The 13797-nt window shown below is 35.2% G+C and overlaps 1 protein-coding gene across 3 annotated transcripts in view; it reads left to right on the forward strand.

Moving 5' to 3' along the window:
• ROCK1 (Rho associated coiled-coil containing protein kinase 1) overlaps positions 1 to 11643 on the forward strand; it is a 118981-nt gene extending 107338 nt beyond the window's left edge. For all 3 annotated transcript variants that reach the window (XM_043889716.1, XM_043889717.1, XM_043889718.1), the window contains 8 exons: positions 89 to 277; positions 880 to 1039; positions 6533 to 6603; positions 6797 to 6885; positions 7874 to 7952; positions 8109 to 8370; positions 8685 to 8892; positions 10085 to 11643. In XM_043889716.1, coding sequence (XP_043745651.1) covers positions 89 to 277; positions 880 to 1039; positions 6533 to 6603; positions 6797 to 6885; positions 7874 to 7952; positions 8109 to 8370; positions 8685 to 8892; positions 10085 to 10088 — 1062 coding nt within the window. In that variant the 3' untranslated portion in view covers positions 10089 to 11643. The remainder of the gene's footprint in view (positions 1 to 88; positions 278 to 879; positions 1040 to 6532; positions 6604 to 6796; positions 6886 to 7873; positions 7953 to 8108; positions 8371 to 8684; positions 8893 to 10084) is intronic.
• Positions 11644 to 13797: the final 2154 nt, after the last annotated feature.

Here is a 13797-nt window from a genome sequence, read left to right on the forward strand (position 1 = left end):
TGAAGGAAAAAAATTTTTTTTTACTGGAGGCTTAAATTGAATAGCTACAATGAAGAACCTTATTAATAACATTTTAATATCATAATAGGCTGTTAACAAGTTGGCAGAAATAATGAATCGAAAGGACTTTAAAATCGATAGAAAGAAAGCAAATACACAGGATTTGAGAAAGAAAGAAAAAGAAAATCGAAAGCTCCAACTTGAACTCAACCAGGAAAGAGAGAAGTTCAACCAAATGGTAGTGAAACATCAGAAGGAGCTGAATGAAATGCAAGCGGTAAGTTTGTGTGTGTGCATTTGTTATTACTGTATATACCTAGCTATTTATCTTGTTTAGTTTGTTTAGTATAAAAAATGCATATTTAGGTTTATATTCTTCCAGTTTGATTACTGTTACTCTAATATGAACCATGATCTTGACAAACTAGGAAAATACTCTATTAACTATAACTTGAGTAATTTTTACCCCTTAGCATCTGCTTGATTAGAAATGCTGCTTTTGGAGAAACCACCAAGGGTTTTCCTCTGTATCGTTTACACTTTCATTTGGAACCATAAAAGCATTTTCTATTGTTTTAACAGGTGTTTGGGTTTGGTTTTTAATGCTTTATGTTTTAGAAGAAAAAAAACAAAATACTTTTTTAAAGCAAAGAGAAAAGGAGCTTATGCACGCAGTGTATTCCTGAGGAAGAGAACTTGCATTTTTATAGTTGTATTACAATCTGTGGTAGTAAACATTCATGAAGTTCATAGTCAGTTTTTAGTATTAGCAATTCTAGGTTACTTATTTTATAATTCCGCTGATTCTTAGTTTCTAATGTTGGAGATTTGAACTTAATTCTTTATATTATCTTGGTACTTTTTAATTTTTTTAAATAGCAATTGGTAGAAGAATGTACACATAAGAATGAGCTTCAGATGCAGTTGGCCAGCAAAGAGAGTGACATTGAGCAGCTGCGTGCCAAACTTTTGGACCTTTCAGATTCTACAAGTGTTGCTAGTTTTCCCAGTGCTGATGAAACTGATGGAAATCTTCCAGGTAAGAATAATTTCTGTTACTTCATTCAAGCTTGCTAAAACATCATGGGAATTAATGTAGATGTCTTTTATTTGGATTTGTAACTCTGTCATTTTGTCCATGAATTCTTAAGAAGGGATTTATGTTTCTGATGGCCCAGAGTCTGATATTTGCATACTTAGTGCATTTTATAGTGTAAAAGCAGTCACAAACAATCTTAGGCTCTTAAAATAGATCTGAATGGCTCTTCTTAAATAGAAACCTGCAGTTTATGAATCAGTATTGAGCAGCCCATCCCTATGGTGAAAGTCAAAACTGCTGCTACAACTCTTAGTGTTTAAGGAAAATTGTACATGTTTTTATGTGTAGTAGCTGTTTAGTGTTTTATGTATTTTTGTGCTGAAACTAAGAACTGTACTTAATAATCAGAAACATAGAGGCTGTATATAGAAACCTGCCTAGTGCTATAGTGTTAAACTTCAACCAGACCTAAAGTTTCAAATTTGGAGAAATAGATAAAAGCAGTTGGGAAGTGCAGAGAGGCGGCAGGGAGTGAAGTAAACTCAAAACTGAGGAGCTACGATGTCAGACTTTTTCTTCTTTTTCCTTTTTTTTTTCCCAGTGGAGAATCAATTGAAAAATAAAATACTGCCTCATGTTTTGATACATTGTAGTGTGGATTAGAGTACATTTATGTCTTTTTAACAGAGATGAGCAGTACATATGATGCAGGTTCAATTTAGAAATGAATAGGTTATAAATATTAAATCATGCATTATGAATTTTAAAGGCATACATATACACACACAGACACACACATTTAATGTACTACATATTCTTAGTTCAAGGTCTTGAGAGTTTTAAGTGGTCTTAAACTTGAAGTAGATTTTAATTAATGTATTTCCTGAATAATGCATGAAAAGAAAGATACAGAACACCACATTTGATATGATAAGGATTTGTGTTAACAGATATTACTTTTTGTTGTTGTTGTTGAGAATTTGAAATAAGAAACTTGATAGACTACCTAGAAAATTTCATGTTATTCTTCTTAGTCAAGAAAGTGAAACTCAAAATAGGAAGTGAATTCACTTCTGATATGTATTCTATGTAATAGTCATTCTTTTGTGGCTTTGCTACCCCAAAATGAGATTTCTGGAAAGGGAAGGGCAGGGAATAAATGTTTCTTACTCCAATGATCAAAAAATTCGTTCTATTTTCCCATTTTTGGCTCTCTGAAACCTCCAAGAGAAGCCTCTTGAAAATCTTGTAGCTTCACTTCCTTATCAGAGGATCACTTTGGAGTTAATAAGAATCTCTAGCTTCAGCTGTTGTTTGAGCATCATTGTAAAGTTATGACCCAGTCATCAGTTAAGAAAGAGTGTGACATGGGAATTCCTGGCGGTTCAGTGGTAAGGGCTTTGTGCTCTCCCTGGAGAGGTCCTGTGTTCAAAATTTTTTTTGTCTTTATTCCATCCATTTCCCTTCAGCTTTGTTTATAATGTCTTACTATGTATGCCTTGGTTTTCTTTGTATTAGGTTAAACATTTCAGAGACTGACTTGGTGAATACTGTCTAGAGGATTTGAATTGAGAAATGAGATTGGGGGAAGGTAATGAGTTTTATTTCATCCTGGCTTATTCAGGAAGGCTAAACTCGAAGCATCATCAGGTGGTTTGACTGGCAGATTTAGGTGAGGTATCCGTTTAGATTTCAGAATCCTGATCTAATAAGCCCACTCAGGAGGGATCAGTCAGCAAAGAAATTTTTAAATGGTTCTACTGGTTCCATTCTAAGTATATTACTTAGTATAGCTGTGTATTTTCAAAGATTTTTGCTTTTTAAGGTTTTCAAAGTTCAAGTGGAGGGGAAAAAAAGGTGCTGGTGGCCATTCTCCATTGACCAGTCTGGGTATCTCTCTTATTACTGTGTTCTGAATTTGAAATTTTACAGAGGTCTCTACAGTGCTGCACCTTTTCATATCAGAGGCTGTGACTTGCATATTGGAGGTAGAAATTAATGGATAATTATTATCAAAGTTACTTTACCTCTGTATCAGATATCTTACTGCTTGCCACTGCTGCTGCTAAGTCGCTTCAGTCGTGTCCGACTCTGTGCGACCCCGTAGACAGCAGCCCACCAGGCTCCCCTGTCCCTGGGATTCTCCAGGCAAGAACACTGGAGTGGGTTGCTGTTTCCTTCTCCACTGCATGAAAGTGAAAAGTGAAAGTGAAGTCGCTCAGTCGTGTCCGGCTCCTAGCGACCCCACGGACTGCAGCCTACCAGGTTCCTTTGTCCATGAGATTTTCCAGGCAAGAGTACTAGTAAATTGAAAATCTGTATTAAGTCTTATCATTTACTAGACCTCTGGCAAATAAAGTTAAGTTTTTGAGGTCATATCTAGAAAGAATTGTAAAAAGTTTTGGCGTTCATTCTTAATTTGAGAGTTACCTATCATTCACATGTCTGAAAGATATTTTGAAGGTAATGATTAATTTTATTTAGTTTGGAAGACTGATCAATGATTGGAGATAATAAGTACATCTGAATTCTTGAGCATTGGTTGATTTTTTTTTTTTAATTTTTATATCACTTCTCAACTTAAATTTTTTGGAATGGTTCTCTAGCTGTGTCTCTTAAGCAATACATAGTTTATCCAAGTAAACTTTGGTAGTCTTCAGAGATTCGCCTTGATGTTTGAATTGGCTATTTTTGATAACTGATTTACACCTCTTTGTTACACCTAAGAGGTGTAACTCTTTCTTATATGAGTTACATATAATTAACTCTTAAAGGAGTTAATTGCTGATATTGCAATAATACATATCTAAATTTTTTTTAAGTTCAAATTGCTCTACAAATAAATGAAACCTGGGACCAAGTTTTTTTTTTGTACTTCTTTAGTACGTTACTGATAATAGTCTAGACTTAGAAGTCCTCAACATTTTTTATCTGGAGAAGCTGATTTCTGTTTGTATTATAAAAGAATTTAGAATATTATACTTTCAGGTTGCCACTTAGGTCACAGGTGGTCATAGTTTTAAAGGGGGTCCTTACATACTAAAAAAATTTTTAAAGAACTGAATAAAAAAACTGGTATATTAAGTTGCATATAAGACAAGAGTAAGTAGTTTTTTTTAATCACTGAGTTTGGTTTACCTGCTTCTCTGAAGGGAATTCACTGAAAGGAAAGACTAAAATTCTGTTATAACATTATTGTCAAAAACCAATTTTAAATTGGCAAAAACCTTCATATATCTTCACCTTTTTTGAGTTTCTGATTTCTTCATTTTATTTCAATTAGGGCAGATATAAAATTGGGCTCATTTAATTCATAAAATGCCTTTGATGTATAAAATTTCTATAGGAATACTGAAATGGCACCATACAACAATTCATTGAAAATATATTTCAGTCAGTATATTCAAAGAAAACACTGGCAAATTAATCCAAACTTAGAACCAGAAAGCTTAGTTATTTCTGGCACTTATTCTCATAGAGAAATAGCTTGGAAGGAGGATATTTTGGCATACACTGTTTTGTATAAATGTCAAGATTTCCATGGCTTTAATGTCTTTTATTTTTAGTGAGGAATTACTGGTATGAAATGGACTTTGGCACACTGAGGGGAACTTTTCCTAGCAATTACTTTTCCTTTTGTAAATGAGAATATTTGTGAATGATCAGCAGCCTTCTGTATGTTATTGAATATAAGTTAGCCCTGTGGTTTTTAAATTACAACCATTATTTAAATAGGGGGTGAGTTTACTTGGCTAATTAGGAACGAAGGAACTGCAGAATAATAATTTTTTAAAAGGTATATCAGGTACCTACTCTGTGTGTCAGATGCCTCGGGGTGTGTGTGTGTATGTATATATATACTTCTTTTTAAAGTGTTAGGATATGGTACCCTGCTCTCAAACTTTCCATGGAACTGCCTAATGGGACAGATTAATTATTGATGAACAAAATAATAATGCCAACTAAGAAAAAAGTTGGGAGAAGAGGATCTCTTTGAATTGAAGTTTCTCATTATTTCTTCCACTTTAACAATTAAATGAAGGAGAATAACAAAATCAAAGGCCATTAGGTACATGGAAGAAGCTGGAACAAGATCATCACTCCTGATACAGTTAACTGCAAAGCTTGTCTAAGGAAAAATTAGCACTGTGCTCTCGGAATTGAAACTCAGAATTAGATTGCCTGGGTGAACCCTGGAGCTTTGCCAGTTGCTAGGCTTACCCTAGGGCAAGTCAGTTCACCTTGCTAAGCCTTATTCTCTTCGTTTGTAAATGGAGGGTAGGAGGACCCATCTTATCTTATATTCCTGAGAGTGTAATATCCTATGTTCATGAGGTTATACATAGATTATATATGAGGTATTACTTGCACTTGATAAATAATGAATATATAGTAAATGTTACCTATTATCATTACTTTAAGATCAAACTGTTTTACAACTTTTAAGTTCCACAGAGGAAGGTAATATATATTCCCCTTAGGGTCATGATTTAAACAATGGTATAATGTCACATTATAGCATTGTACCTTAAAGTTGGTTGCTTTTCTTCTCTGTTTCAAATATAATAGATCTAAAAAGCACAATTACGGTCTTATCTGTCACCCGATATAAAATAATAATTTCTAAATTTAATCATAAGCATTAATTATATTTAGTATGTATTTAATATACTTAAATGTTAACAATAATAATTATAAAATGCCTTGATTGAATTGGTCAAAGAGTTTCTGGTGGGCACAAACTGGTAAAAGATGAGCAATTTTACCTGCTGAATTCTGTGTTCTTTTACTGTTTATTCTGATACTACAAACTTCAAGGCTTTATACATCTTTAGTTTGCTAAGAATTGTAATTGGACTTACCACTAGAATTAGGGAACCCCTCCCCAACCAAATTTAGACACTTTTAATGAAATTGTTATAGATATTTTACCAGAAAGTTTATCAGAATATTGTACTGAGAAAACAAATAAAATGCTTGTCTCTTATTCTTTATACCTAGTTGGCTCTGCCTGCATTCCTTATTTATTTATCTTCTGTTCTTACCTTCTGTGAGTAATAGGACACTTCTGTACTTCTGCTTGCTCTTTCTCGTGTAAATCATGGCTCTGACTTGTTCCACTTGCTGCATTTTTTTTTTTTTTTGGCTCAGTACTTTTGTATCAATGTTAAATGATATTTAAAGTCTTCTGTATCATATCCCATTTAAGCTGCAATCCATTCCAGTCTTGCCTGGCTGTTAAGGGTATTGTCATTATTTCATACGTTTATGATTGGGTACTGAAAGTTAATTTTAAGGGGAAAGTGGCTTGGAATTTTTTTCTGCAATTTTTGTATGGCCATTAAAGTTGATTTGTGTGATTGAAGCATGAAAGAGCAGATTTCAGCACTTATTCATGTAGCCGTGTTCCAATGCCTGCTGCTGCATGCTGTCAGACAGCTTGTAATAGCTTTTCGTTTTGTGACAGAATACTATGTATTTTTTTCCTTCTAGAATCAAGAATTGAAGGTTGGCTTTCAATACCAAATAGAGGAAATATCAAAAGATATGGCTGGAAGAAACAGGTACCATATAACTCATTTTTTCTAGTTGATATTTTGTTGTATATTTTATTTTTAAATCATAGAACTTATATTAATTGTCATTGTTTTTAGATTGATACAGCATAATCTAGACATAAAAGGCAAGTATTATACTTACCACTTTAAACCAAGTTAATACTGCTGTTTTTTCTTCTCCTTGTTTTTTTCATTTTAGTATGTTGTGGTAAGCAGCAAAAAAATTTTGTTCTATAATGATGAACAAGATAAGGAACAATCCAATCCATCTATGGTATTGGACATTGAGTAAGTTGCCTTTTATTCCATCTTAAGTCTGTTGAGTGTTAAATTATTTTTAGACTTACATTTAGTTTATATTTTGTTATTTAAACTGTGTTATAAACTTCTTTCCCTAACAAATTTAAATAACACCTTTATATTAAATCCTACTTTTATCAAAACATGAGGGAGAAAATATTGCATACCTGATTGATGTATTCAAAAAGCATTTCTTGTAAATGTCAAGTATTCATTGGTATTACATTCATAGAACATCTCAAAAAGTATATAATTACGTTGGTTGTTAATGATAGGTCAAAGAGGCCCCAGCTAAAACACAGAGAAGTTCCAGCATGGGGATCCCTTACTGCCCTGTTGTGGCCATGGGAAGCATCCTTCCTGTGCGCCCCTCTAATCCTTGGCAGCCACTCATCTGTCCTCCATTTGTGTAGTTTTGTCACCTCAAGGATGTTATATAACATCCTTGGAATGGAATCAAATAGTGTGTAACATTTGAGATATGCTTTTTCACTCAGTGTAGTTCCCTTGAAGTCCATCCAAGATGTAGTTTTTTTCTTTTCATGATTGAGTGTTCTGTTGTATGAATATATCAAGAGTTTGTTTAACCATTTATTTGAGTTTTTGCTAATTTTGGCCTATTAAAAATAAAGCTGCTTTGAACATTCATGTACCAGTTTTCATACAGATTTGTAAGAAGTTGCCATACCCTTTTTCCAGAGTGGCTCTGTAGTTTTACGTTTCTGCCACAGTTGTATGAATGATCTAGTTTCTCTGCATCACCACTAGCATTTGGTTTTATTACTATCTTTATTTTAAAAAGTCTGATAGGTGTATAGTGAAACTTACTCTGATTTTAATCTACATTTCTCTAATAACTAATCTTTTCCTATGCTTATCTGCCACCTCTGTGTTCTCTTCAGTGAAATACCTGCTTTTGTCTTTTACTGTAAATGTGTTTTTATAATTGCCTACATCTTATTTCTTTTCATTTTAGTAAATTGTTTCATGTTCGTCCTGTAACACAAGGAGATGTGTACAGAGCTGAAACTGAAGAAATTCCTAAAATATTCCAGGTAAAAATCTGAAGTTCTAATTGTAGAAGACCCTTTACCTAAGTAATAAGTGTATTTCTGAAGTAAACGTAAATACATCAATACTTTTATACATTTGAAACTTGAATGTGCAGATCCAGACTTTTTTAATCTTCTGTTTGCCATTTCTGAATGTAGATACTATATGCAAATGAAGGTGAATGTAGAAAAGACTTAGAGGTGGAACCAGTACAACAAGCTGAAAAAACAAATTTTCAAAACCACAAAGGCCATGAGTTCATTCCCACGCTCTACCACTTTCCCGCCAACTGTGAGGCCTGTGCCAAGCCCCTCTGGCATGTTTTTAAGCCACCACCTGCCCTGGAGTGTCGAAGATGCCATGTTAAGTGCCACAGAGACCACATAGATAAGAAAGAGGACTTGATTTCTCCATGTAAAGGTAAGGCATGAAAGTGATTCTTATACCATTTAATAAGATTACTTCTTCAAGTGTAGCACTTCCTGTAACAAGTTGAAAAGAGATAATAAGATGTAATATTTTGGCACTGGTGGAGCCACATATGTATTTCTGATTTTGCTTTATTTTTACTAGGTTATGACTAATGTTTTCCCTTTAAATTTTCACAATTAAAAAGAGAAGATACCGTCCAAGCTTAATTAAGCATAGTAAATCTTTTCAAATTGTTAAGAGCCTTTGAGAGGGCTCCTTTAAGTATTACGTGACTTTGATTGTGCTCTTTTTTCTTAAAATAGTAAGTTATGATGTAACATCAGCAAGAGATATGCTGCTACTAGCGTGTTCTCAGGATGAACAAAAAAAATGGGTAACTCATTTAGTAAAGAAGATCCCTAAGAATCCACCATCTGGTTTTGTGCGTGCGTCCCCTCGGACACTTTCTACAAGGTCCACTGCAAATCAGTCTTTCCGGAAAGTGGTCAAAAATACATCTGGAAAAGCTAGGTAAGGATTGAAGTGTTAACCTTTCTCACACTAAGTGACTGGATAATAGCTATCAAAACCCAAAATCAAATTGTTCTTTTCCCTGTAAAAGGCATCATTTGTAGTTGGGTCTTTATATATGACTTAAAATGACTTTACAAAGTAGTTTAACTGATTCCTGTTTAAAGCTCAGACTATTTATAAATATCGTATTTATTTAGTTCCATGTCAGGTTTTATTGTAATTGGTTGTGTTATACATGGTAGATATTTCACCCTTAATGTTTTAAGCAACTGTTTATCCCTTTTTAATATAAATAGGTTCATGTGAAACTTTGCTCATCTTATTTTTAGCTATGTTAGCATAAATTTAAAATCAAAATTATTTGACATCACTGTTACAAATAAACTTTTTGGTTAATTACCCTTTTTTTCTTTTTGGGGGAGGGTAGTTTAACTACTTTCGAGAAAATTTTTTAAAAGTTTATATGGTAAAATGAACAACTGCAGGGCATAATTAAACCCTTTCTTGAGAAGTGGCTATGCTATCCTCAAAGTTCTCTAATGCATGGAACCTTGGGACTCAGAGAAATTAAGCAGCTTGCACAGATCACACAGCCAATTTCTGGCATAGTCATTGGAACCCATTTTTATCTGTTTCTAAGCCTATGTTTTTTCTCCTATACCAAATACCAACTTTCCCTAGAGTGTTAACCCTCTACTGAGAGGGATATTTGAGTCTAGAACTGATTTGTCTCTGCTAATGTCACCCAACTCTTCCAAGCAGGCTTAAAACCCTCTTTAATTTATCCTGTTTCTTTCTTTCTGTATCATCAGTAACCAAGTATAATTCTTTGGATTGACTCACATCCATTCCTCCTTCTGTATTCCTCAGCTGCCATACTGTTCCAGTGCTTTATCCCCTCACTCTGGTCTTCTTTGTGTAGAACCCTGTATCAGCCTCTCCTGCACAGGATAAAAGCTGAATAAATGTAAAGTACTTAAAATTGGTTTACAGCTTTGTAGGGGGAATATTGTGTTTGAAACAGTAGAAGCAGAAAGGAGATTATGGTATATTTTTTCCCTTTTCGCCAAATTTTGTGTATTCCTTAATTATTATATATAATGTATATGTACATTTCCTTCTAAGTTTTGTTTTTGTATTTATCAGCTGAGCACATTACTTACAATTTCTTTTTTTTCCCCTTCAACAGTTAACCACATGACCTAGTACCTTGTGGAATTGTGTGGGATGCTACCTGATGAAGCAGGCGTCTCTAACCATGCAGAGCAGACAGGCTGTTCCTTTGACACAAATATCACAGGCTTCAGGGTTAAGATTGCTGTTATTCTGTCCTTGCTTTGGCACAAAAGCACACTGAGGATTGTTTGTTTGTTTTGTTTTGTTTTTTTGTTTTTTTATTGCGGGTTTGCCTATAGGTAGATTAGATTAATTATTACTATGTAATGCAAGTACAATTGAGGGAAAGCTTAGCTAGATATATTTTTTTAAAAAGGTGCTGCCTTTTTGAATTTCTAAGAAAACGCCTGTCAATCATGATAGAACACAGTTTTCCTCATACCAGTGAGAGGAAGAGACTTTCACTTTCAAGTGGAATGGCTGTCACTATCAAGATCAGCTCATGGAAGGAGTAAAGAAAATATCTCAAAATGAGACAACTGAAAGTTTTTTTAAAAAATAACTTCAGTTTTCGTGCTCTTGCAAGACTATACAAAACTATTTTAAGAAAGCAGTGATATCACTTGACTTCAGTGCCCTCACTGTAGAATTTAAAAGCCTTACTGTTGATTGCCCATGGTGGACTTGATGGAAAATAAATATCTTACATTATGCTTTACAAAATACTGTATGTGTTTCAGCAAGTTTGTAGATTGGGGAATGGGAGAAGGCAAAAAAAATTTTTTTTACATTTAATCTATGCATTTTTGCCAAGCCATATTGAGTTATTTTTTACTACTAGAGACATTAGGAACTAACTGTACAAAAGAACCAAGTTTAAAAGCATTTTGTGGGGTACATCATTTCTGTAATTGTATAATGTGTTTCTTTGTGGTTTTAAGTGATAAAGACATTAAGTTAACAAACATATAAGAAATGTATGCACTGTTTGAAATGTAAATTATTCTTAGAACACCTTCAATGGGAGTTGCATTGCCCTTTTAGTGCCTTAATTTGAGAGAATTATTTTACTGCCATGACTATAAAAATTTGAAAAAACATTTTCAAAAAATTATGTGTCCAGGGGGTTTTTCATTGATAATTGATTTAATTTAAAATATTTAGAGGTTTGTTGGACTTTGATAAATTGATACAATCTTTGCATCAAACTACCTGCTTAAATAGTGAATGACTTTATAAAACTCAGCAAAAATACGTAGAAGGTTGCACCCAGTATAAAAGAAAATTACGGCAATACATCTGTGATGTTTTCCAGTTAACATAGGAATTACCAGATAAATACTGTTAAACTCTTGTTCAATAACAAGAGTTGATTCATATGGGCAGTATGACTTATTGTTTATTTTTTTAACCAAATACCTCCTCAGTAATTTATAATGGCTTTGCAGTAATGTCTATCAGATAAGAAGCACTGGAAAACTGATTCGTCTCTAGGATGATATGCATGTTTCAAGTGGTATTAAAAGCCGCACTGATGGATATGTAATAATAAACATATCTGTTATTAATATGCTAATGACTCTGTGCTCATTTAATGAGAAATAAAAGTAATTTATGGATGGAGACCTTTAATAATGACTGCTATGGTGTTTTCTCATGGCTGAGATGAATAGAAACCATGTTATAAATTAGTCCCTGACTGCATACAAATGTCTATAAAATCTCATGACTAGATTAAAGTGAATTTTTAAAAGATAAAACTGGTTTGTGCTGTAAAATAAGAGTGGCTACAATTGAAATGAAAAGTTGGCTAATGTCTGTTAGAAACAATTCTCTGTCTGAGTCTCTTAAGTTTCTCACATCCAGAGAGTGGAAGCTTTGACAGCCTTCGTTCTACACTGTCTTTGTCAAGGAGATTTATATAGTGAACAGCCTTGGGAGATACTGTGTTTCCATCATGCAGAAGGCAGGTTTGTTTTCTGTTGTATAATACACATAATGTTTCTCCCCAGGGCAAAAGTTGGGCAGAGTTGCTTGTGCTTATTATAAAAGATTCAGGTACCCTAAACTTTGGACTCCTCAGCTGTGATGCAAACCCACCCCACTGCATGCTCAGCAACCCCCTGGACCACTCTGCGTCACCCCCGTGGCACTCAGAGGGCAAGGGGAACTGATGGGAACTTGCAGCTTGTGCTGCTTGCTGTGCTGTTCAGTGTAAAGTCATTTGGCTTCAACCCAGGATCCATGAAGTGATGGCAGGGCTGACTTGTAGCATGCAAGTGAACCTCAGATCCTTCACAGGTCTGGACAGTGTCCTTACCAGCTCCTCAGAACCGTCACCATCCCCTCAGTGTAGTATGTCCAGTGTAATAAGGTCCAGTAGAGTGCAGAGAACACAGTGAATTTTATGTATTTGAGAGGACTTTAAAAAAAAAAAAACAACAAAATATTAACTTGAGCATAAAATCACTGAGAACTGACAGAGCTTTCAGCAGTGACCTCAAATGCCACATTGCAAAACCAGGTCAACCAAGAGAGTTCCTTCTTTTCTAAGCTCAGGAAATCACTCAATCCTAAAGTACACCAACATGATGAAGGTCAAGGGAGTGTCGTGGTCAGGAGAACACCCCCCTGCCAGTGCTTTGCAGTACCTTGCCCTGCCTGCTGCATGCCTTCAGGGGATCTTCCTGATCCAGGGATTGAATCCACGTCTCCTGTATCTTCTGCATGGCAGGTGGATTCTTTACTGCTGAGCCTTTGGGGAAGCCCAGAAGTATAGCAATCACAGTGAAAAGCCTAATCATTCCTAGGACCTGGGAAATCCTCTTACTGCTGGAGTCATGTCCATCCTTGAGCCTATTCCTGTGTGCAGAGGCTGTTACTAAACCAAACCTGGGTCCACCTGCCCCATACACAGCAAGGCAATCTGCTGACCCTGGGCTGTAAGGAAGGGAAGTACAGTATTGATTGCAGGGCCAAGTGAGAAAGCCTCACACTTCCAGTGGCTATTATGGATGGGTAAAGACGGAGGGACAGTGTGTCAGGGTGTGTGATCAGCTTGTGCACAATTTGTGTGTGTGTGTGTGCACAATTCTTGACTGAGAACAAGATTGATGGTGATGGTACTAGGGTGACGTTTTGGGAATCTCAGTCAGCCTTCTGGTTCTGATTGCGTTGGGTCTATATACTGGTGGTCAGCATGAAGTTAACTTTCTCTTCTTTGGTGGTGATTTAGTCACTGAGTTGTAGCTGAGCCTTTGGGCCATATGGACCATAGCCTGCCAGGCTCCTCCGTCCATGGGATTTCCCAGGCAAGAATACTGGAGTGTGTTGCCATTTCCTTCTTCAGGATCTTCTTGACCCAGGGATCAAACCCAGGTCTTCTGCATTGGCAGGAGGATTCTTTACAGACTGAGTCATCAGGGAAGTCCAGGGGTTTTAGTATCTGCAAAACAAATCAAGGATACAGGATGAGGGACACGTACACCATGGCTGACATGTCAATGTATGGCAAAAAAAAAAAAAACTACAATATTGTAATTAGCCTCTGATTAAAATAATTTTAAAAAATCAAGACTATAGTTCAGGATATTACCTAGAACCCTTGAGGGGAAACTAAAGCTCCTTGACTTTATTTTATAGCTAAACTATTGTTACTTCATCTCCTTGACTGTTTTCCTTTGTTTCTGCATTTTTCTCACTGATTGAATTTGCTCTTTGGAACTCATGGAAGGCTTTGGAGACTAAAGCTTTTCTACACACAAGAGGTGGACGTGGGGGATCTGT

This window comes from Cervus elaphus, chromosome 27, assembly GCF_910594005.1.
Source record: "Cervus elaphus chromosome 27, mCerEla1.1, whole genome shotgun sequence".
NCBI classification, from domain to species: domain Eukaryota; kingdom Metazoa; phylum Chordata; class Mammalia; order Artiodactyla; family Cervidae; genus Cervus; species Cervus elaphus.